The following is an 18455-nucleotide window of genomic DNA, read 5'->3' as shown; positions in this document are numbered from 1 at the left end:
CACACACACACACACACACACACACACATTATATGATACACGTTTCCCTGGAGTTTTCGGTCTCTCTCCTCCTTATCATGTATACAGACATACATATATAAAAGTTTCGGGGTGGCTAGGTGGTGCAGCGAATAGAGCACCGGCTATGGAGTCAGGATCTGAGTTCACATGCGACCTCAGGCGCTTTACACTTAATAGCCGTGTGACCGTGGGCAAGTCACTTAACCCCAAATGCGCCCCCCCCAAACAAAGTACCAGTTTCCCCGAACCAGTGGGGGACTCACAGACACAAGTTGAGCCCGGTGCTGGCTGCCCCTGGGAGGGTGGCCGATCCTCCCCCCGCCCCCCGAGATACTGAGGTGCACCCCGAAGTTGGGCTTGGGACCCAGCCGGGAGGAAGCCGGACTGCCGGGGCGCCCGGCTGCCCGGGGCGGGGGGCGGCGCTGGAGCCTCTGGCTCCTCCCGGGCCGGGGCGGGCCGGGGCGCGGCCGCTGCTGGCTGCCTCACCCCGCACTCCAGCGCCAGTCCCGCCGCCAGCCCAGAGGGAGCCCGGGCCCACGGTCCCGCGCCCGGGGTCCGCCAGCGGCGCCGCGCGCGCCGGCCGCTCTCCACTCCTCTCCCCCGCTGCTCGGGGTAGGCGGCCGCTTCGCCCCCCCGCGGAGATGTCCGGCGGCGGCCGGAGGAGGGCCGGCTCCTCCTGGCCCAGCTTGTCCCGGTTCTTCACTCCGCGGAGCCCTTCCCGGGACGAAGAGGAGCAGAAGCCCGCGGCGAGCCAGCCCCTGGCTGGAGGCGCTCCCAGGTAGGCGGGGGCGGGAGGGTGGGGGAAGCTCTCCGCCCAGACGCGGCGCCGGCCCGCCGGCCAACTTCCCGGCGGCTTGTGCTCCCGGCCCTGGGCGCGGAGGCCCGGCCCGCCCGGCCCGCCCGGCCCGCCACCTGCGCGCCGCGCGTCTGGGGACGGCTCCTGTCCGACATCGCGCCCGTTAAGTAACCTCCCCCACCCGCGGGGGGCTTTGTGTGCTGGGCCATTGCGTCCTCGTGCTGTGCCAGCCCCCAGGCACTCGGACACAGACACAGAGACACACAGAGACAGAGACAGAGACGCACACAGAGACAGACAGACACAGAGACACACACACACAGAGACACAGAGACAGAGACGCACACAGAGACACAGAGACAGAGACGCACACAGAGACAGACAGACACAGAGACACACACAGAGACACAGACCCACACACACACACACACACACACACACACACAGAGACACAGACTCACACAGAGACTCACACAGAGACACAAACACACACACACCACACCCCACCCATCACATCCCCTGGTCCAAGTCACTGTCCAGCCCCTCAGGTTCTAATGGGAGACGGTTGTCGACTGCAGCCTGCGGAGCGTGTGGACTTGGCCGGACCTTGGCCGAGAGCACAAGCCTCGGGCGGGGCACCCCGGGGTGGCCGGGGAGCATCCTGCTATTGTCATTGTACAGATGCTCACGACTCCAACAAGTACCAGCCTGAATGCTGAAGACTTGGCTCCAGGTGGAACACTAGCGAGAGAACCCACGCCAGTGGCCGGATTCTGAAGCGTTAGATGTTCCTGACCACACTTGCAGGCAGTCAACTGCCTAGAGCTCCCCAAGACTTTCCAGAAATTGGGACGCTTGGCCTCTCGTTTCCTCAGCTCGCTGCAGGCCCAACCCCCCCCACCCCCACCTGCTGACAAATGAAACAGTCTAGTATAAAGTTTGTGGTTATCTATCATTAAACTACACTTCCTCCATCCTCAAGGAAGCTTCTAAGAAATCTAAAAACAATCACTCCCCATCACTTTTAAACTTTTGATTCAAAGGGAAGCGACCCTGTCTATCTTCTCTCTTTTTTCTTCCCCAATGCAGTCATAAACTAGAAGATTACTGGGAAAAGTTTATACATAACCTAGGAGGCTTTATCGGCCACAGAGTAGAGTGCTTTAATGATCTGTAAGAGGAATGGAAGCTGTCCAACTTCCACTGACTCCTGCCTGGTTTCGAGATCTCCTTTTTTGGGGGTTACAATTTCCCTATGTAAAATAGATGAAATTATACTTCAGCTAATTGCAGGGTTAATGACAAAAAAGATTGAGCTCCTAAAAATGTCTTTGTATTGGTGTTGCAATTCACTATTATTAGGTGCTTAAGGTATTTTTGTCAGTGTTGGTGAGAGCTGAGAAGTTCCACTTTAACGGGTTGTTCATATTTTTAAAAACCTAATTTAAACTTCTCAAGTAGTATACTTATATGACCATGCATTCCTTTTTACTTTATCTTTATATGGTCTTGTACTATCACTGTGCTGTGCATCAGTTAAAACTGTTGTTACTGTATGAAGAAAGGTAGATAATTAAAGTTCTTTAGAATGATCCTTGTCATCTCAGCAAAGTGTCAAACTGAAGGTATTTAAGGGTGTTCAAACACTTGACAGCCCTATGGAAGTATGTGAATCCAGGTTAAGACTATGTACCTGGCCTGGTCATTTTATTCAGAGATAGAAATGAAAGGTCCATGCTTTAAAGGCCGTAAGGGAGACTGCAAAGAAATGTCTTGCGAGCAGGTTGGAGGTTGGCTCAGACTTTGAGGGACTCTTTGAATGGACTCCCTTCTTCAATGAGCTCATTCTGCTTGTGCCATATCTTCCTGCTGCTACTGCTTTTCTCTTCCTCTCTAAGGCAAAGGCTGGGACTTTTTTTTTATAATGCTTACTTTAATTACATACTTAGAACATGACTGTTCATTTTGTTTTCATTTTGAATAAGGAGCTAACATATTTCCACTGCCACTTTTCAAAGGGGGTTGGGGAAAATGGGAAAGACATAAAAAAAATTTTAGTTAACTCCAAGTTTCCCTTTCAGTAATAGGAACTGAAGGGCCAAAGTCTTCATTAAGAGTTTAAGGAATCAAATGAGGTCCCTTAGTAGTACTGTATGTAACAATAATACAATTTAATGATTTTTAACATGACTTTCTCTTATTTCAAGATGAAAGGAACTAGTGAAGGCCTAAGTCTTTAATAAAGAGTTTGAGTCAATTTTATATAAATGGCTTTGGTTTTCCACAGACTTATATTTAGGGAATATTTTCAAAATGAAAACGCCACATTCCATAGATAATGCCTGGTATTAGCGACAATGCCTTGTATATTAGTGACAACTACAATGGTAAAGCTGAATATTCCCTTATGCTAAGGTGGAGTGGAACTACCAGTGTCAGATTCAGTAACAGCTTTCCCAACAATGCCACTTAGATGTTTGTTGGTGGGGACAAAGGGAGAGAAACTTTTGTGCTTGTCTATGATTATATTTCCACTAATTTGGGACTGAAGTAGGGAGGATAGGATTGACCAACTAATCCAAATGAGGAAAATTCACTTATTTTTCTTGTTAGGATATCATCAATTCATACCCTTAGAAGTGGCATGCACTAGGGATTCCAGTCGCCCCCAGAGAGATGTTATTTTAGGAATTTGTCTCATGCTGATTTTTTTCCTAAGGCTTTAACCAGGGAAAAAAATTACATTCCAAAAGAGAATCACTCTGACATATTTGATACAGTATTCTACAGTGAATATTTCTGTTTTTTTCTTGTGTTCCTATTTCTTAAGGAAGGACAGCCGTATGAAATGTTAGAAAAGACAACCTAAATTGAGTAACATAATGTAGGACTTTTAAAACATCTCTTGGTGATGACTTTGATATCTTTCCTCACCATAGTTGGTTTAGGTAATGAAGGTTGGTGGGACTAGAGTTTTAACAATCTGCTAATATCCTACACCTCCATTTTTTCTTTCACTCTTAAGTCACCTAGATAAAGGGGAATCAGAACGAGATCTGTGTGGTGCTTCGTGACTCTGCTTTCCTTGTCTTTTGCTTCTGTTTCTACAGATTTGAAGAATCCTAGAAAGTATCTACTTTTAAGATTTCATATTCCAAAAGATTTTTGAAATCCAGGTGATGTTGTACCCTATCATGAAATGCATTTATTTTCATTGCAATGGAGAGATAATTTTTTTTTTAGTAAATGAAACATTTCCATTTATTTAGTAGCTGTGTGTAGCTGAGTATCTTAAAATATCAGGACAATCAAATAGCAATATTTGAATCCTGGGCATATGTGTTGGTCACTCTAGCCCAGGGGCTCTTAATCTGTTGCCCATGAACTTGTTTTTAAAAGAAATATTTTGAAACCTATATTTTAGTATTATTGGATTCCTTTAATAATTTTATTTTGTGCAATTAAAAACATTGCTATGAGTAGGAGTCCAAAGGCTTTACTACTAGACTGCTAAAGGGGTCCATGACAATCAAATTGGATAAGAACCCCTGATCACAACTTAAAATAATTAGATATAGTCTCTGCTTACAATCAGAGATATTGTTAGAAGTCAGCACTAGATTCCTGCTTCTGCTCTTGGCTATGTGATTTTGAACAGGTCACTAAACTCTTTGAGCCTCAGTTTTTTCATCTATTTAATGAAGAGAATTGAGTAGTCGATCTCTTAAGTTCCCTTTAGTTTTAAATACCATGAACTACTTCTAAGTTGTACATGAAGAGAGCTACCCAATGGAGAAGACTCCTCAGAAAGGGGTTAGAATTAGAAATGGTTTTGAATGAAGTTTCATACTTGGCATGCCTCTAGTGAGTAGCAAAATATCTTTATAAAGTGTGGATTTCCTTAATTTAGAAGACATCTTAAATTGGCATATAGTAGTATTTCATATATTGTAACAAATAATCCATGATTGTGACATTTAAGGTTTGAATTAGTTAGGTTTATTATGCAATGTGGCATTTTAATAAATTTTAGGGGAAAAAAATCATTGGTATCTTTGTTTCCTCAGGTTTTGATCCTACTGATTTTTGTGCTGTCATGTTTTGTGAAATGAGATTGATAAGTTGATGAATTTTTGATGAAATAAAGAAATGCATCATGTGCAGTAGCCCTCATTTTTATAAGCCTTTCTCTTTTGACCTCTCTACCTTTTCCCAAAATAAGTAAGAATATAACAGAATATCACAGTGTGAAGGCATAGTGTGAAAAGGGATGTAAAAGCTTATTAGTAAAGGAAATAAACACCTCTATCATTTGTGATGCACATCACAGTATTTGTATATTTTTTTCTTTAAAACATTTTGTTTTAATTTTAAACATTTTCCTTGTGATTGGAAAGTCATGGCGTGAAGATTAAACTTGAGGACCTACTCAGTTCTCTACGTAATGATTCTGAATACGCCTTAAAGTAAAAGAAAAGCAAGTACATGGGACTTTCCCTATTGATGTTAATTTTGCTTGAAGACCCTGTACTCTCAAATTGCACCTCCTACTCCATGAATTCTAATGACTTGTTCTTTTTTTATAATTTGAGTCAGTAGTTACTGTTTTATAGTAACTATTACTATATGACTTTTATAGATAGTTCAAAAAGAAATAGAATTTGCTAAAAGCTTAATTACCACAGGGTCAGGATTCAAATTTTGGTTTCGCTCTTTGCTGCCTGTGAGAATCTTGGGCAAGTCACTTAACTCTCCTGGGCCTTAGTTTCCTTGAATAAATAAGAAAGTCAGACTAGAAGATCTCCAATGTCCTTTCCAAATTAAAGCCTTTAATCTTACTAATTTGCTTATTTTAACAAGATTTTTTTTTCTGTTTGGGTCTAAATACAACCTTTAATGTAAATTTCTGCTAATTTAGAAGTAAACACATTTCCTTTGTGTGAACTTCTGCCATGTAAAAACTGTTTCAGTTCAACTAATGTTTTTGAAAGGTTGACAAAGACTACCATAATTTCCAAATTTTACTATAATAGAAATCTCAGCAGTTGTCCTGGGTTCTAATGTTATTCAAGCAGAGTACTCTCAAATCTACATAATCAAACCTAATTTATCTCTACCTAAATATTTGCAGGTATCTAAAACTCAACTTGTCAAAATGGAACTCTCACTCTTCTTTCCAATGGCCCAAATTTGTAACATTGAAGTTATAATGTGGTGCACCCTTTCAGCCCCCTTATCCTATCAATTGTTAAGTCTTATAAATTCTGCCTCTACATCACCTTCCACACCTATCCTTTTTCCTCGCTCTCCTCATATAGCCTTTGCCCTTGTTGTGACACTTAGCATCTTTTGCCCAGAATATTGTGATAGCCACCTGATGGTTCTTCTTGCTTCTGAGGACTTCCTCTAAATAATCCATCCTCCACATATCTGCAAAACTGAGAATCCTTTTAAAGTATAGATCCTTTGACTCTCCTGCTTAAGAAGCTTCATCAGTTCCTACTTACCTCTGTTTGCTTCCGTATCATGACTTTCCCCATCATGGTTTTGATATATCTTGGGTTGGCATAAGAAATTAAATGGGAACTTTTGGGGTGTTTTGAAGAAGCCGCAGATGACACAGAAAAAAGTTTAAAAATCAGAGATGCATAAAATATCGTATAGTAGTGTATAATATCAAAAAATTTTGTAGTACCATAATAATTCAGATTTATTCTCCAGTACAAAGAGAAGGCCAAAAGGTTTTATGGGGATTTTCTAGATCAAAGAGGTGCCTTGCGCTTAAACCCTGCTATGTGGAAGGAATAACTATTCTTCACACTGTCTATAATCTATTCCAGAAGTTCCCAAACTTATTTGGCCTGCTGCCCCCTTAAAAATATTACTTGGTGCCCCCCGGAAATCTACTTTCTTTAACTCTTTGACACTATTTTATTTACCTTATCTTTTTTATTATTTTTTTTTAGTTTACATCATTCATTGCCACAAGATTTTGATTTAAAAATTTTCTCTCCATTTTTCCCCTACTGACCACCCCAAAACAATGCCACTGAATATCCCCTCCCCCAATCTGCTCTCTCCCATATCTACCCCCATTTCTGCTCCAACTTTCCAACAGGGAATGGTGGATCTCTGTACCCCAGTGCCTGTGTATCTTATTTCTCAGTTACATGTGAAGGAATTAATAATAATAATAATAATGATAATAATGATGATATAGATATATTTTAAACATTTTATTTTAAACCTTTGAATTCCAGATTCTTTCCCTACCTCCCTTATCACCCACCCTTACTGGGAAGATAAGCAGTTCAATATAGGTTGTACATGTGTAGCTATGCAAAACATTTCCATAGTGGATATATTGTGAAAGACTGACTATATTTCCCTCCATCCTATCCCACCCCTCACTCCCACTTGCTCTGTTCTCTACTTTGATCCTGACCTTTTCAAGGGGGGAGCTTCCAACTTCTCTTTCACCCCAGCCTGCCCTCCCTACATCGTCCCCCCTCTCATCCCCTTCCTCCCTACTCTCCTGTAGGGTGAGATATGCTATTTAGTGTGTATGTTATTCCCTCCCTAAGCCAAATTCAGTGAGAATAAGATTGACCCATTCCCGTTTGCCTTCCTGTTCCTCCTCTCCATTGTAACCATTTTCCCTTGCCTCTTCTATATGAGATAATTTACCCCATTCTCTCTCCCCATCTCCTCTGATTATATTCCTCTCTCATCTCTTAATTCCACCTTTTAAGTATCATCCATTCCTATTAAATTGGTCCTGTGCCCTCTGTCTATGTATACCTGTACACATATACACACACATTTACACATGTATTCATATGCCCATATACCCTCCTATATAGACTTATATATGTATGTATCCCTATATATACATTTCTATTCACTTCAACTATTCTCATACTGAGAAAAGTTTCATAAGTTAAAATTATTGTTTTTCCATGTAGGAATATAAGTAGTTCAACTTTGATAAGTTTCTTATGATTTCTTTTCCCTGTCTACCTTCTCATACTTCTTGTATCTGAATGTCATATTTTCTATTCAACTCTGATTTTTGTGTCAAGAATGCTTGAAAGTTCTCTTTTCCATTGAATGATCATATTTTCCCCTGAAACATGATACTCAGTTTTACTGGGTAGATGATTCTTGTTTTAATCCCAGCTCCTTTGACCTTCAGAATATCACATTCCAAGCCCTTTGATCCCTCAAGGTAAAAGCTGCCAGATCCTGTGTTATCCTGATTGTGTTTCCACAATATTCAAATTGTTTCTTCCTGGCTGCTTGTAATATTTTCTCTTTGATCTGGGAACTCTGGAACCTGGCTATAATATTCCTAGGAGATTTCATTTTGGGATCTTTTTTCAGGAGGTGATTTGTGGATTCTTTTTTTTTTAAGCAATTGGGGTTAAGTAACTTGCTCAAGGTTACATGGCCAGATATTTTTGGGTGTGGTGCTAAGTATCTGAGCCTGGATTTGATCCCTAGGTCATCCCAACACTGGGGCTCTAACTCACTGTGCTACCTGGCCACCACTGTGGATTCTTTCGATCTCTATTTTGCCATCTGGTTCTAAAACATCAGGGCAGTTTTCCTTGAGAATTTCTTGAAGGATGATTTCTACATTCTTTTTTTGATCATGGCTTTCAGGTATTCCAATAATTTTTAAATTATCTCTTCAGGATCTATTTTCCAGGTCAGTGGTTTTCCCAATGAAATATTTCACATTGTCTTTTATCTTTTCATTTGTTTGGATCTTTTTAATAGCATCTTGACTTCTCATAAAATCACTAGCTTCCATTTGCTCCAATCTAATTCTGAAGGAATGATTCTCTTCAGTGAGCTTTTGAGATTCTTTTTCCATCTGGCAAATTTGGCTTTTTAAGGCATTCTTCTCCTCATTGGCTTTTTGAACCTCTTTTGCCATTTGAGTTAGCCTGTTTTTGAAGGTGTTATGAAAAATGACACAAAAAGAATCAGTAAAATTTATACAATACCAACAACATTGTAAAGGAAAACTGTGGAAAGACTTGAGAATTCTGACCTGTGCAAAGGCCATCCATGACTCCAGAGGAGCAATGATGAAGCCTAATACTCTTCTTCATTATGAAGAGGTGATAGATTCAAGATTGAGAATAAAGCGTATGTTTTCACCTGTGGGTGATGAAGGAACTTGTTTTAACTAGGCACAGTGAATGTGGGGATAGAAGGAAGAGGGTAGGTATAATGTGCGTACGAAAGCAGAAGAAAGTCCAGAAAGAACCATGGACTTGGGAGTTTTACAGGAGCGATTGGATTTACTTTGTATTTCAAAGAAAAAAAATACTATATAACGTGATTTGCAGTTTCATTTATAATTGTCCTGTTTTTCTATGCATACAGAAATGCTCATTTTATTTGATGTTTAAGTTTAGAATAAAATGTACATAAAATTTGAGAATAAATGAAAAATATATAATTAGAAAAGAAAATGTTCTTCATATTTGTGGCCCAATAATTTTTTTCAGAAAGAAAATGTATTAATGCTAGAACAAGGATGTTTATGGTATTTATTTGCAATGTTATTTATTCAATATAGCATTCATCATGGGTCCCAGAATTAAAATGTAAAATTAATCAGCTTATAGACATACATATTTTGATTAAAATTAAATACCAGATCTTTAACTACTGCTACTTTCCCACTTCTATTATATCATTGCTATGATACTCGTGATCAATAAAGCATAGGATGGACTAGTAAAAATGTTTGAAACTGATACTTTTGAATTTATTTGTGAGATTGACATTAATTCAAATTAGTGTTTTCTTGATAGGCAACATATTGAATGAATCTTAGTGATATATAGGCAAAATTCTTGTTGATTTTTAAATTAAATTATTATGAATATGATTTATATGTGGTATTGATTTAAATTTTGAAAAAAACTTTGTGGTTTTTATTTTTCAGTCCTGAGAACGGGCCTGTCACTATAAGACAGAAAACAGAAAAGACACCTTCAACAGAGCCAGTAAAGGTATAGTTGGTTTTAAAAATGTGTTTGTGGTAGTGGAGGATGGGAAGGAAGTACTATGCTTGTTATATTTTTCTGCCTACTAAGTTTCTCAGATTCTAAGACATTTATTTTTTGGTTTCAAAAGTAATGAAATTTTATTTTTAGTCCAAGTTGCGTTCTGTATATTTGCATGAAAGATAATTCTAGGAAAAAAGGCCACGGAGGTTAAATTAAAAGTAAGTTTTCAATTGAAGTTTTTTCTCAAAAAAAAAGTAAAAGATACTACTTTAAAATATTTTTCTGTGAAGAATTTTGAAGAATATATAAATAGTTAATATGATTATAAATTCAATATAATGCAACAATATACATATGAAACCAGGAATTTTTCACCTGGAGCAAAACCGTTTAAGTATCTCCTGTTCCTTGAGGTGCACACAGCAGCTGAAGGAACAATCTGGGATAGGGGCTAATGGAAGAAGAGGACAAAGTCTGCGAGTCACAAACTTCAAAGTGGTTTTGGGAAGTATGAAATGTTTCAATTGACCATGAGCTCCCCATAAAGAAAGGGCCCTTCAGGATCCATTCTTTCTGGGAACAGAGGCTGAATTACTCTGGAAATAAGGTGTACTTCAGTGTAACTTATTTGTACCAAAGAGAGAAGTTCTTAATGGGGCACACAGATGCTCTGGCAAAAGGAACCAGACTTCTTTGGGGTGAGAGAATTGTTTCTATTGTCCAGCGCTCAGTATAGTTTCAGTTGATGAGGTGCTGCTTAGGTAGAATTAATAGGTAAATTTTTGTAGGGCAGTGGTGGGGTATAGGGTCAATTCTAAGTGGTTTCTTATGCCAACTCTAAAATAACACAGTAGTCTGTGGAAGTGTGGAAAATAATCGTGGGCCAGGTGAGATTCATCAATGCAATATCCATTTATTGATACTAGGAATAAGGTTTTTATAGAGTAATGAAACAGAGAAGGTAATTATAGGTCACTAAGTTTTCCAATGCTGCTTTGTTCAGTTTCAGGATGCCAGACAGTGATGTCAAGTAGTCCTTGACAATTTCCAAGCCATGTGAATAGTATCTAAAATGTATGGGTGAGCTAACACCTTCTGGTTAACATCCCAGAACAGGGCAGAGCCTTGGATCTCAGGATATTAGACAAGCTCTGATTTATAGCTGCTTTTCCTGGGAAAACCAGGACTCAACAGTACAGACTGGTCACATCACTGGAAAACCTGGAGCTAAGTTATCTAGGACTACTCTGATTCCTGGATCAGGTGTTTTGACTCCCTCCATCTCCCCCTTTTTTTATTAAATAATTTAAGCGCATGTACCTCAGTGCTGAAAGCCTTGACATCACAGGACATCATTGGTAATAATAAATAGTACAACTATATAGAAAATTACTGTAACAATTAATATAGAAAACAAGTGCATACCAAGAGCCAGTATGTTCTGAAAATGGAAAAATTTTCTTCAATGTGCCAATTATTGTCTTTGCTACTCCTTCTGGGTCAATCCCAGGAACCTTACTATGTTTGATATCTTTGAAATCTAATGGAAAACCTTTATTTCCATGGTGATATTGGAATCATGCCACGCTCCCAATAAGCAGGCTCTAATCCTGTCCCAGGTAATGTTGATCTGGGAGGAGTTATATAAGCTGAGGGTGACAAAAATAGCTGTATATCTGTAATCACCGCATACAGATAACTGAATCTTAAGGGTCTCACCTCATATCCTAGATCTAACATAGACTACTCTAATCATTTTTTTGTCTAGGTGTCCTGACTTTTTCTGAACTTGAAGTGCTTCAGAAAATTTTTTTTTTGCTAGTTCTTCAGCATACTGGGCAGTATGAATTGTGGATTGTAAAGACATAGCCAAAAGTGTATCAGTTGAAACTTAAAGTAGCTGAAGATATGATTCCTAATAGTAGCCCTATGAAATACCTTTTACATTTAAAAGCCTCACTGATAAAACTCAAACTAAGCTATGGAAAAACCTCTAATAATACATTGTGTAAAATTACAATTTTAACAAATAACTTTCCAATATAAATCCTGACCCTAGTTATGTTCATACATCTGAGTTAAAAGTGGTTTTAAACATGCAAGGAAATAATAAAATAATCAATACAGGTAAACTATGTAAAATCATAGACATAAATTAAAAGGAGAATTTTAACAATGTATAATATATTGTGTCGGCAGTGTTCCCAGATCAGTTCCAGAGCGATGACTATTCTGGATGTTTTCTGATATAATTGAACCAAGAAGTTGGGCATATATTTGTCCCAAAAGACATTAGAATCAGAGCTAACATATGGTAAAATAGTTACACAAATATATGTATATACATAATCACATCTAAGTAACAGTTGAGTTTTTAATGCTTTTAACATCTAATACAATGATTTTATGCAAAAGATCCTTATTTATATTCTTTTGTGTCTTCAAGGCTACAGAAACAATTTATGAAAATTCATTAACATATTATGGAGTTTGGATTTCTTTTTGTAGAGAAATTGTAGATACTGTGGTTGAAATTATCAGTAATATTAGAACAGTAAGTCTAACAAGAAATCTGACAAAATAAGTAAGTCGAACAATAAGTCTGACAATGACAATATCTTTTCTCTCCTTTTAGGAGATCAGAAATTTTATGTAATACATATCCCCCTGAAGAGTAGATGCCAAACTTGAGTTAAAATTAGTTGGAAAAAGCAAATGAAGGAACATAGACAGGTGTATGTGTCTCAGGACTTAAATCAGGATGCAACCAGTTCAGTTTGTATTGAAATTAGAGTGATCATAGCAAGAAATACAACTCCTGGGCTAACAGGTTTCAGTTTTTTGGCTTGATATAAAAAAATGTTCGATCTGTCCCCATGTGGGCACAGATTTTTTGTATACTGGCTGCATTAGGAGACCTCTTCTTCTTTATTCCCATGTTTCATCTCCGTGATCTCTTCTTCTGCTTCTGGAACTCTTTCATCTTCTGGGTGATCTGGAGTACTTGCCCTGACATTTCTATTGTGGCACCCTTGCTGGTCATTACATGGCTTACATAAAAAAAAAAATATAAGCACAGCCTTCCCCCACAATAATAAATCCCCACGTTACCTTTATATTGGGGGAGTATGCACTTTTCACATTGTTTTACTGCTGGTATATACTCATTTTTAGTGATGCTTAAAACATGTAGGGTGTATCAAGCAGTAACTAATTGCCTTTGTGGTGTATTGGTCCAAATCCCCCCATTATAATATTATAAATAGGTTTTAATAACTTGCCCAGTGGGGTTATAAGGGTCATGCCTGTAACTAATTTTATTTGAAAATGATCACAGAAAGATTGAAATGATTTGCTAGTGTAGGTGAGAGCATTATCAGTTTTCATTTATTTTGGAACATCCATTGAAACAGAAGACTGTAACATATGGTTAATTACATTTTTTTACTGTTTGCCTTGTCTGAAGGGAAGCTGGAAAAGTAATATACATAACACATTGAGGGTAGTTTTTAATGATCTGTCTAATTTGTTCCCTAGTAACATGCAATTAAACATAGAGTATATGCCTTATGATGAAAATAAGAGTGAGATAACGTAGCCCTATGAATATTTGGGGGAAAAGGGTGGTAAGAAACTGAAACTATTTGATCAGTAGTCACATTATTTTGAGAAAGAGGTCCAAGAAGTGAAGAATGGGCTGTAATATAGGCTAAATAGGTTGTGACTTCTATCTTATGAGAGTTTGTAACTTCTGAGAAAGGTTAAAAAGATCTGTATTCTGTGTGTGTTTAAGCTTAGCAGTATCAATATGTCAGCATATTTACACTGAATATTTGCTATCTGACACAATATTAAAAGAAGAAGAGAAAATCATTTAACAATAATACCCTAGGTGAAAGCTTTGCACTATGAGCAAAAGTAAAGTGAGTAATGATAACTTTATAATTATTAGAATCAATGTAGCAGGCTATGTTTCTAGTTTCAATATTTATAAATGATCATCAAAATTTTAGGAGAGGAGAGAGAAAAAAATTAGTTAAAAACTGATAACATGATAGCTCTGTATATACTTTAGAGCAAAACAAACTTTTAAAATCAAAATTCATTAAAACTAAGTTTATGTAAAATGTCCTCCCCAAAGTATTATTAACAAACTAATTTTCTTAGTTGATTGCAGAATTCTTTATATATTAAAAAGTGTTTTAGCCAGAAAAGGTATAGTAATTGAATCTGATCACAATACTTCAAAATTACTTTAAAAATATCAGAGTGTTCTTAAGGTGAGACTTAAGAAGTTTGTAAAACTTTCTGTACATTTTCTAATTCTTGAGGAAAAATAATATTAAATTTCCCATAGAGTAACACAAAAGAGTTCATATCCTTTATAGACTACTTCTTTGATCACAGAAAAAATATAGTCTCAAGTGCTTTTTATCTTAAACAGCAATTTTCACCAATCATGCCTCATAGCCAAATTACAGTTAAATTTATACTCATGGAGCTGTAATAAACAATAAAAATTTACTAGGTCCCTCATACTTAAGGGATATCATTTACATTTTTCTTTCTCAAATTTAAACTGTCCTGGTGTAAAAGCCAATTGTTAGAAATCCTTTTTAATCTTTTGCAACTTCTTAGCAAGTTAAGTACATTTTAAAACTATATAACTAAAACAAGTTCCTTTTCCAGGCTGAATGACCTTGCCTAATATAGTTTCTAGGGGCTTTGGCAGTTTTACAACATAAGAAAAATTTATATAAATTCTAAGCTGGAGAGACTGGGGGAAGGCTAATAGTGATGCCCCTGCTTAGCCAGTTCTTATACATGCAGGAGGAATGTTCTGAATGAGCAGAAGAAATCCAAATAAAATTTTTATCAGTCTCCTCCTTTCTATATACAATAATCAATTAACAACTTTTAGGATATATCATTAAAATGGTAAAGTAGATAATAATTTTCATATCTTATAGCCAAATTGTTTTAGCTATAATCCCCTCTTTAACTACAGGTAAAGGTGTAAATACCAGGTTTTCTATATGGCAGATATAAACATTATAAGACATAAGTGACATAACTGTTTTTACACAAATTCTTTCCTCTATCTGTTGTTTCAACAAAATTCAGATTAAAAAATTACTTTAACACTATTTCTGGCTTGCAAATGATCCCTCAATTTTTACTATATAATATAATTTTACTACGATTTAGGAAGACCAATAATAACACGATGTTATGACATTAATTGTATATTCAAATCACCATTTGCAAAAATTATTTATAGTAAATTGGGATTTTCAAGTACAGAGGTTTTTCTCCTCTCCTTGTAGCTTCAGAGCCTGGTTGTGTATTTAGAGAGTTTGAATGGAGAGGTTATCTTTCTTGTTTAGAAACGTGAGGCTGTTGCTAGTAGGGTCCTTGATAAATTTACTATAGCTCCTCTGTTTAGCCAGATTGGGGAAGGAAACTCAAATTCCCTATCATTCTACAGCACTCTGTTTAATGATCTAGGATGAGAGGCTTGAATAAATTTTTGTAAAATATTTTCAGCCAATTTTAACTTGTACTTCAGTAAACTTCAGTGCTATGTTTATTCCTAAAACTTTCTTAGAAAGTGAAAAGCTTTTACTTGCCATTTAGAGGGAGTGGGACTCTGGAAAATCCCAGAGGCAGCGCCTTGTCCCAACTCCCCCGAATTGGGGAATTTGAAGCTTTCACCTTTAAATGTTTCTTTATAAGATCTAAGCAATATTCCAATTTGCCTTAGTGCCAAATAGTATAATAAATTCTGACCTGTCTTTAGTATCAAGTTAGGAGTGACACTATTCACTTTTTCACATTCCCTAAAATAACCAGAATGAGTTCATTTGACTCTTAGTTGCATTCTGATACGCAAAATTTTTCTCTAATAAGTGAGGCAGGAACAGTTAAATGCTTGTCCATTTGCCTCTCAGATCTGAGGGGGAAAATCCCTTATCTTATTGTTGGGCATTCAACATGGCCAGAGTTGAATGAAGAGGAAGAGATTTTCAAACTTTTAGAAATTTTAAAACTTCTGTTCACACTTTTCAATTGCAAATAGTTTATGCCTAATTATTTTTTTCAAATTCTATCTAGATACTTCTTGTTTACTCTATGACTTGCTATTACATTCATATAATAATAAAATAAAAACAATTATTCCCTCTCATCCTCCCTTATCTCCCACCAGCCGTTTGTGATTCTGGGGGGCAAGAAGGGAGGGAGGGAGAGAAAGAGATAACATTTCAAGGAAAATCCAGCGGCATTACAAATCTTATTAGAATGACAAATTATTCTCACACACTCATTCATGCAGAGACACAAAAACAAAGCAGAATAAATACAGAAAATAACAAAATTGACCCAAAACTCAGAGAATTGTAGGAGATCTCCTGCAAAAATTACAACAGTGGCTTGGCACTCCAGATGATAACGGAGACCAAGAAAGACTTACTCGATCCTTTTCCTTTTATCTTTTTCTAGTAGAGGCAACTGTATCCCACTGGATGGTTCCCGCCATCTTTGGCACTTTTGTTTCTGATGTTAAACATATCATTAGAATATTCCATAGAAAAAAAGCAAAAATGGGGAAATGCTGGAGTCCTTCCTCCATAAATCTCTCACTCAACTGTCTCCTGGCTGGCTTCCAATATACCAAATCTATCATCCCCTTCTATGAAAACCAGGGACAACATATTTTCAAGAATCCTTGCAACTGACTGCTAGTGATAATGCTCTTTCTTTTACTATTCTCTTTACCAGTTTTAGATAATTTCGTCAGTCTCCATTTTCTCTTTGTACTTATCCCATTTTCTCCTGACAGCTTTTTCCTGAGACCAGGTCCTAATCTTAATGTTTCTAGTCCCTCAACACCCACTAAGTCTGGTGACTCTTTTAACCCTAAGACTGCTAAAAGCTTTCCCTAGGGGCCCAGACCTTATTTATTTCTAAAACTGCTAAATGCAAGGTGACCATCTCTTCTTTAACCTCTTACCATGACACTGAGGAGCCTCTTCTTTAAGGATTTTTTTTCTCCAGAGTTCCAAGGAAGCCACTTCCCTCATACCTTCTTTCAGGTCTCTGTCCCAGGTGCCACTTGTAGGGTCAACACTTAAGTGGTTTCTTATGCAAGGTCTAAAATAACACACTGGATTGTGGAAGTGTGGAAAATAATTGTGGGCCAGGTGAGATTCATCAGTGCAATATCCATTTATTGATACCAGGAGTAAGGTTTTTATAGAGTAATGAAACAAAGAAGGTAATTCTAGGTCACTAAGTTTTCCAATACTGCTTTGTTCAGTTTCAGGATGCCAGACAGTGATGTCAAGTAGGCCTTGATGATTATCATGTCCTTGATGATTTCCAAGCCATGTGAATAGTATCTAAAATGTATGGGTGAGCTAACACCTTCTGGTTAACATCCCAGAACAGGGCGGAGTCCTGGATCTCAGGATATCAGGCAAGCTCTCATTTACAGCTGCTTTTCATGGGAAAACCAGGACTAGATAGTATGGTTGGTCGCATCACTGGAAAACCTGGAGCTAAGTTATCTAGGACCAGTCTGATTTCTGGATCAGGTGTTTTGGCTCTCTTCAGCAGGGAAAGTTGCATGTCTCCATATTTTTAAACTTTGGGGAGAAGAAAGTCTCCCTCCCCAGGACATTTCTTTCCTCTCTAATTGTTAGTGCCTAGACAAAATCCTAATTTGTCTTAGCCTCATCATGCCACTAATGTAATTGATTTCTAGGAATTTCCTTATAAAGAAGGTAGTTTGTTAGAAGGGACAGGTCTATTGGTTGTGGGGAGTGAGGCCAGGAGAAAAAGCCTTGGGAAGTGACAGGGATATGCTTTAAAATGAATGAGACATTTTAATACAGTTTTTATAGTAAAAATATTTGGAAGACAAAGAATGAATAGTTGAGTAGTTTCTGAAAATCATTTCCTATTAGATTCTGTGGTAAAATAAAAAAGAAAACAAAAAAATAATTCAAAGTTCTGTTATGTAACTATGTCTTAGACCAGAGGTATCAAACTCACAGGGGTAAAACTCCCTAGTGAGTCTGAAACCAGATTAAAATATAATTGGGAAATATTTAATAAAATAATTTAAAAAATAAAATAAAACATAGATATTGCTAATTTGTGTTTTTTCTGAGTTTGTATGCTGACAGGTATCTGTTTCTGTTTTGAGTTTTATACTACTGTCTTAGATCATCATTTTTCTTGTTCTTTGTCTAATGAAATATTTGTAAGTTCACAATAAAAAGAAAATAATTATTAAAAACAAATCTGAAAAAAAGGAACAGTGACCTTTTGCTTTTCCAGATGAATTGTTTAACTTAAGTTGGAATTGAAAATATTCTTTTGCGTAGTGCCATTACCTGGTGGTACCTAATTCATTAATCTTATGAAGATTTTTTTCCAAGTATCCCTTATAGTCTGTTTACTAGGCAAAAAAGCTGTCACCTAGAGATCAACCCAGTAATTAAAGATTATAGTAATTCCATAATTTAAAAGCCTTTTGGAATACTGAGTCACTTCACATATATAACTAATACATGAAAATAACTAATGGTTCACTGGTAATTATG

General features: G+C 37.4%; 1 protein-coding gene across 2 annotated transcripts in view; it reads left to right on the top strand.

The window, feature by feature from the left end:
• The first annotated feature begins 537 nt into the window (after positions 1–537).
• Positions 538–18455, top strand: part of CRYBG3 (crystallin beta-gamma domain containing 3) — a 145868-nt gene continuing 127950 nt past the window's right edge. The window contains exons 1-2 of one of the 2 annotated variants that reach the window (XM_069100733.1): positions 538–799; positions 9783–9849. In XM_069100733.1, coding sequence (XP_068956834.1) covers positions 663–799; positions 9783–9849 — 204 coding nt within the window. In that variant the 5' untranslated portion in view covers positions 538–662. The remainder of the gene's footprint in view (positions 800–9782; positions 9850–18455) is intronic. The other variant, XM_069100731.1, reaches the window with a different exon arrangement.

Source organism: Petaurus breviceps, unplaced genomic scaffold (genome assembly GCF_028583685.1).
Source record: "Petaurus breviceps papuanus isolate PSGF00001 unplaced genomic scaffold, PetGlider_PUasm1.0 419, whole genome shotgun sequence".
Taxonomy (NCBI): domain Eukaryota; kingdom Metazoa; phylum Chordata; class Mammalia; order Diprotodontia; family Petauridae; genus Petaurus; species Petaurus breviceps.
This window is presented reverse-complemented; position numbering and strand designations above follow the sequence as displayed.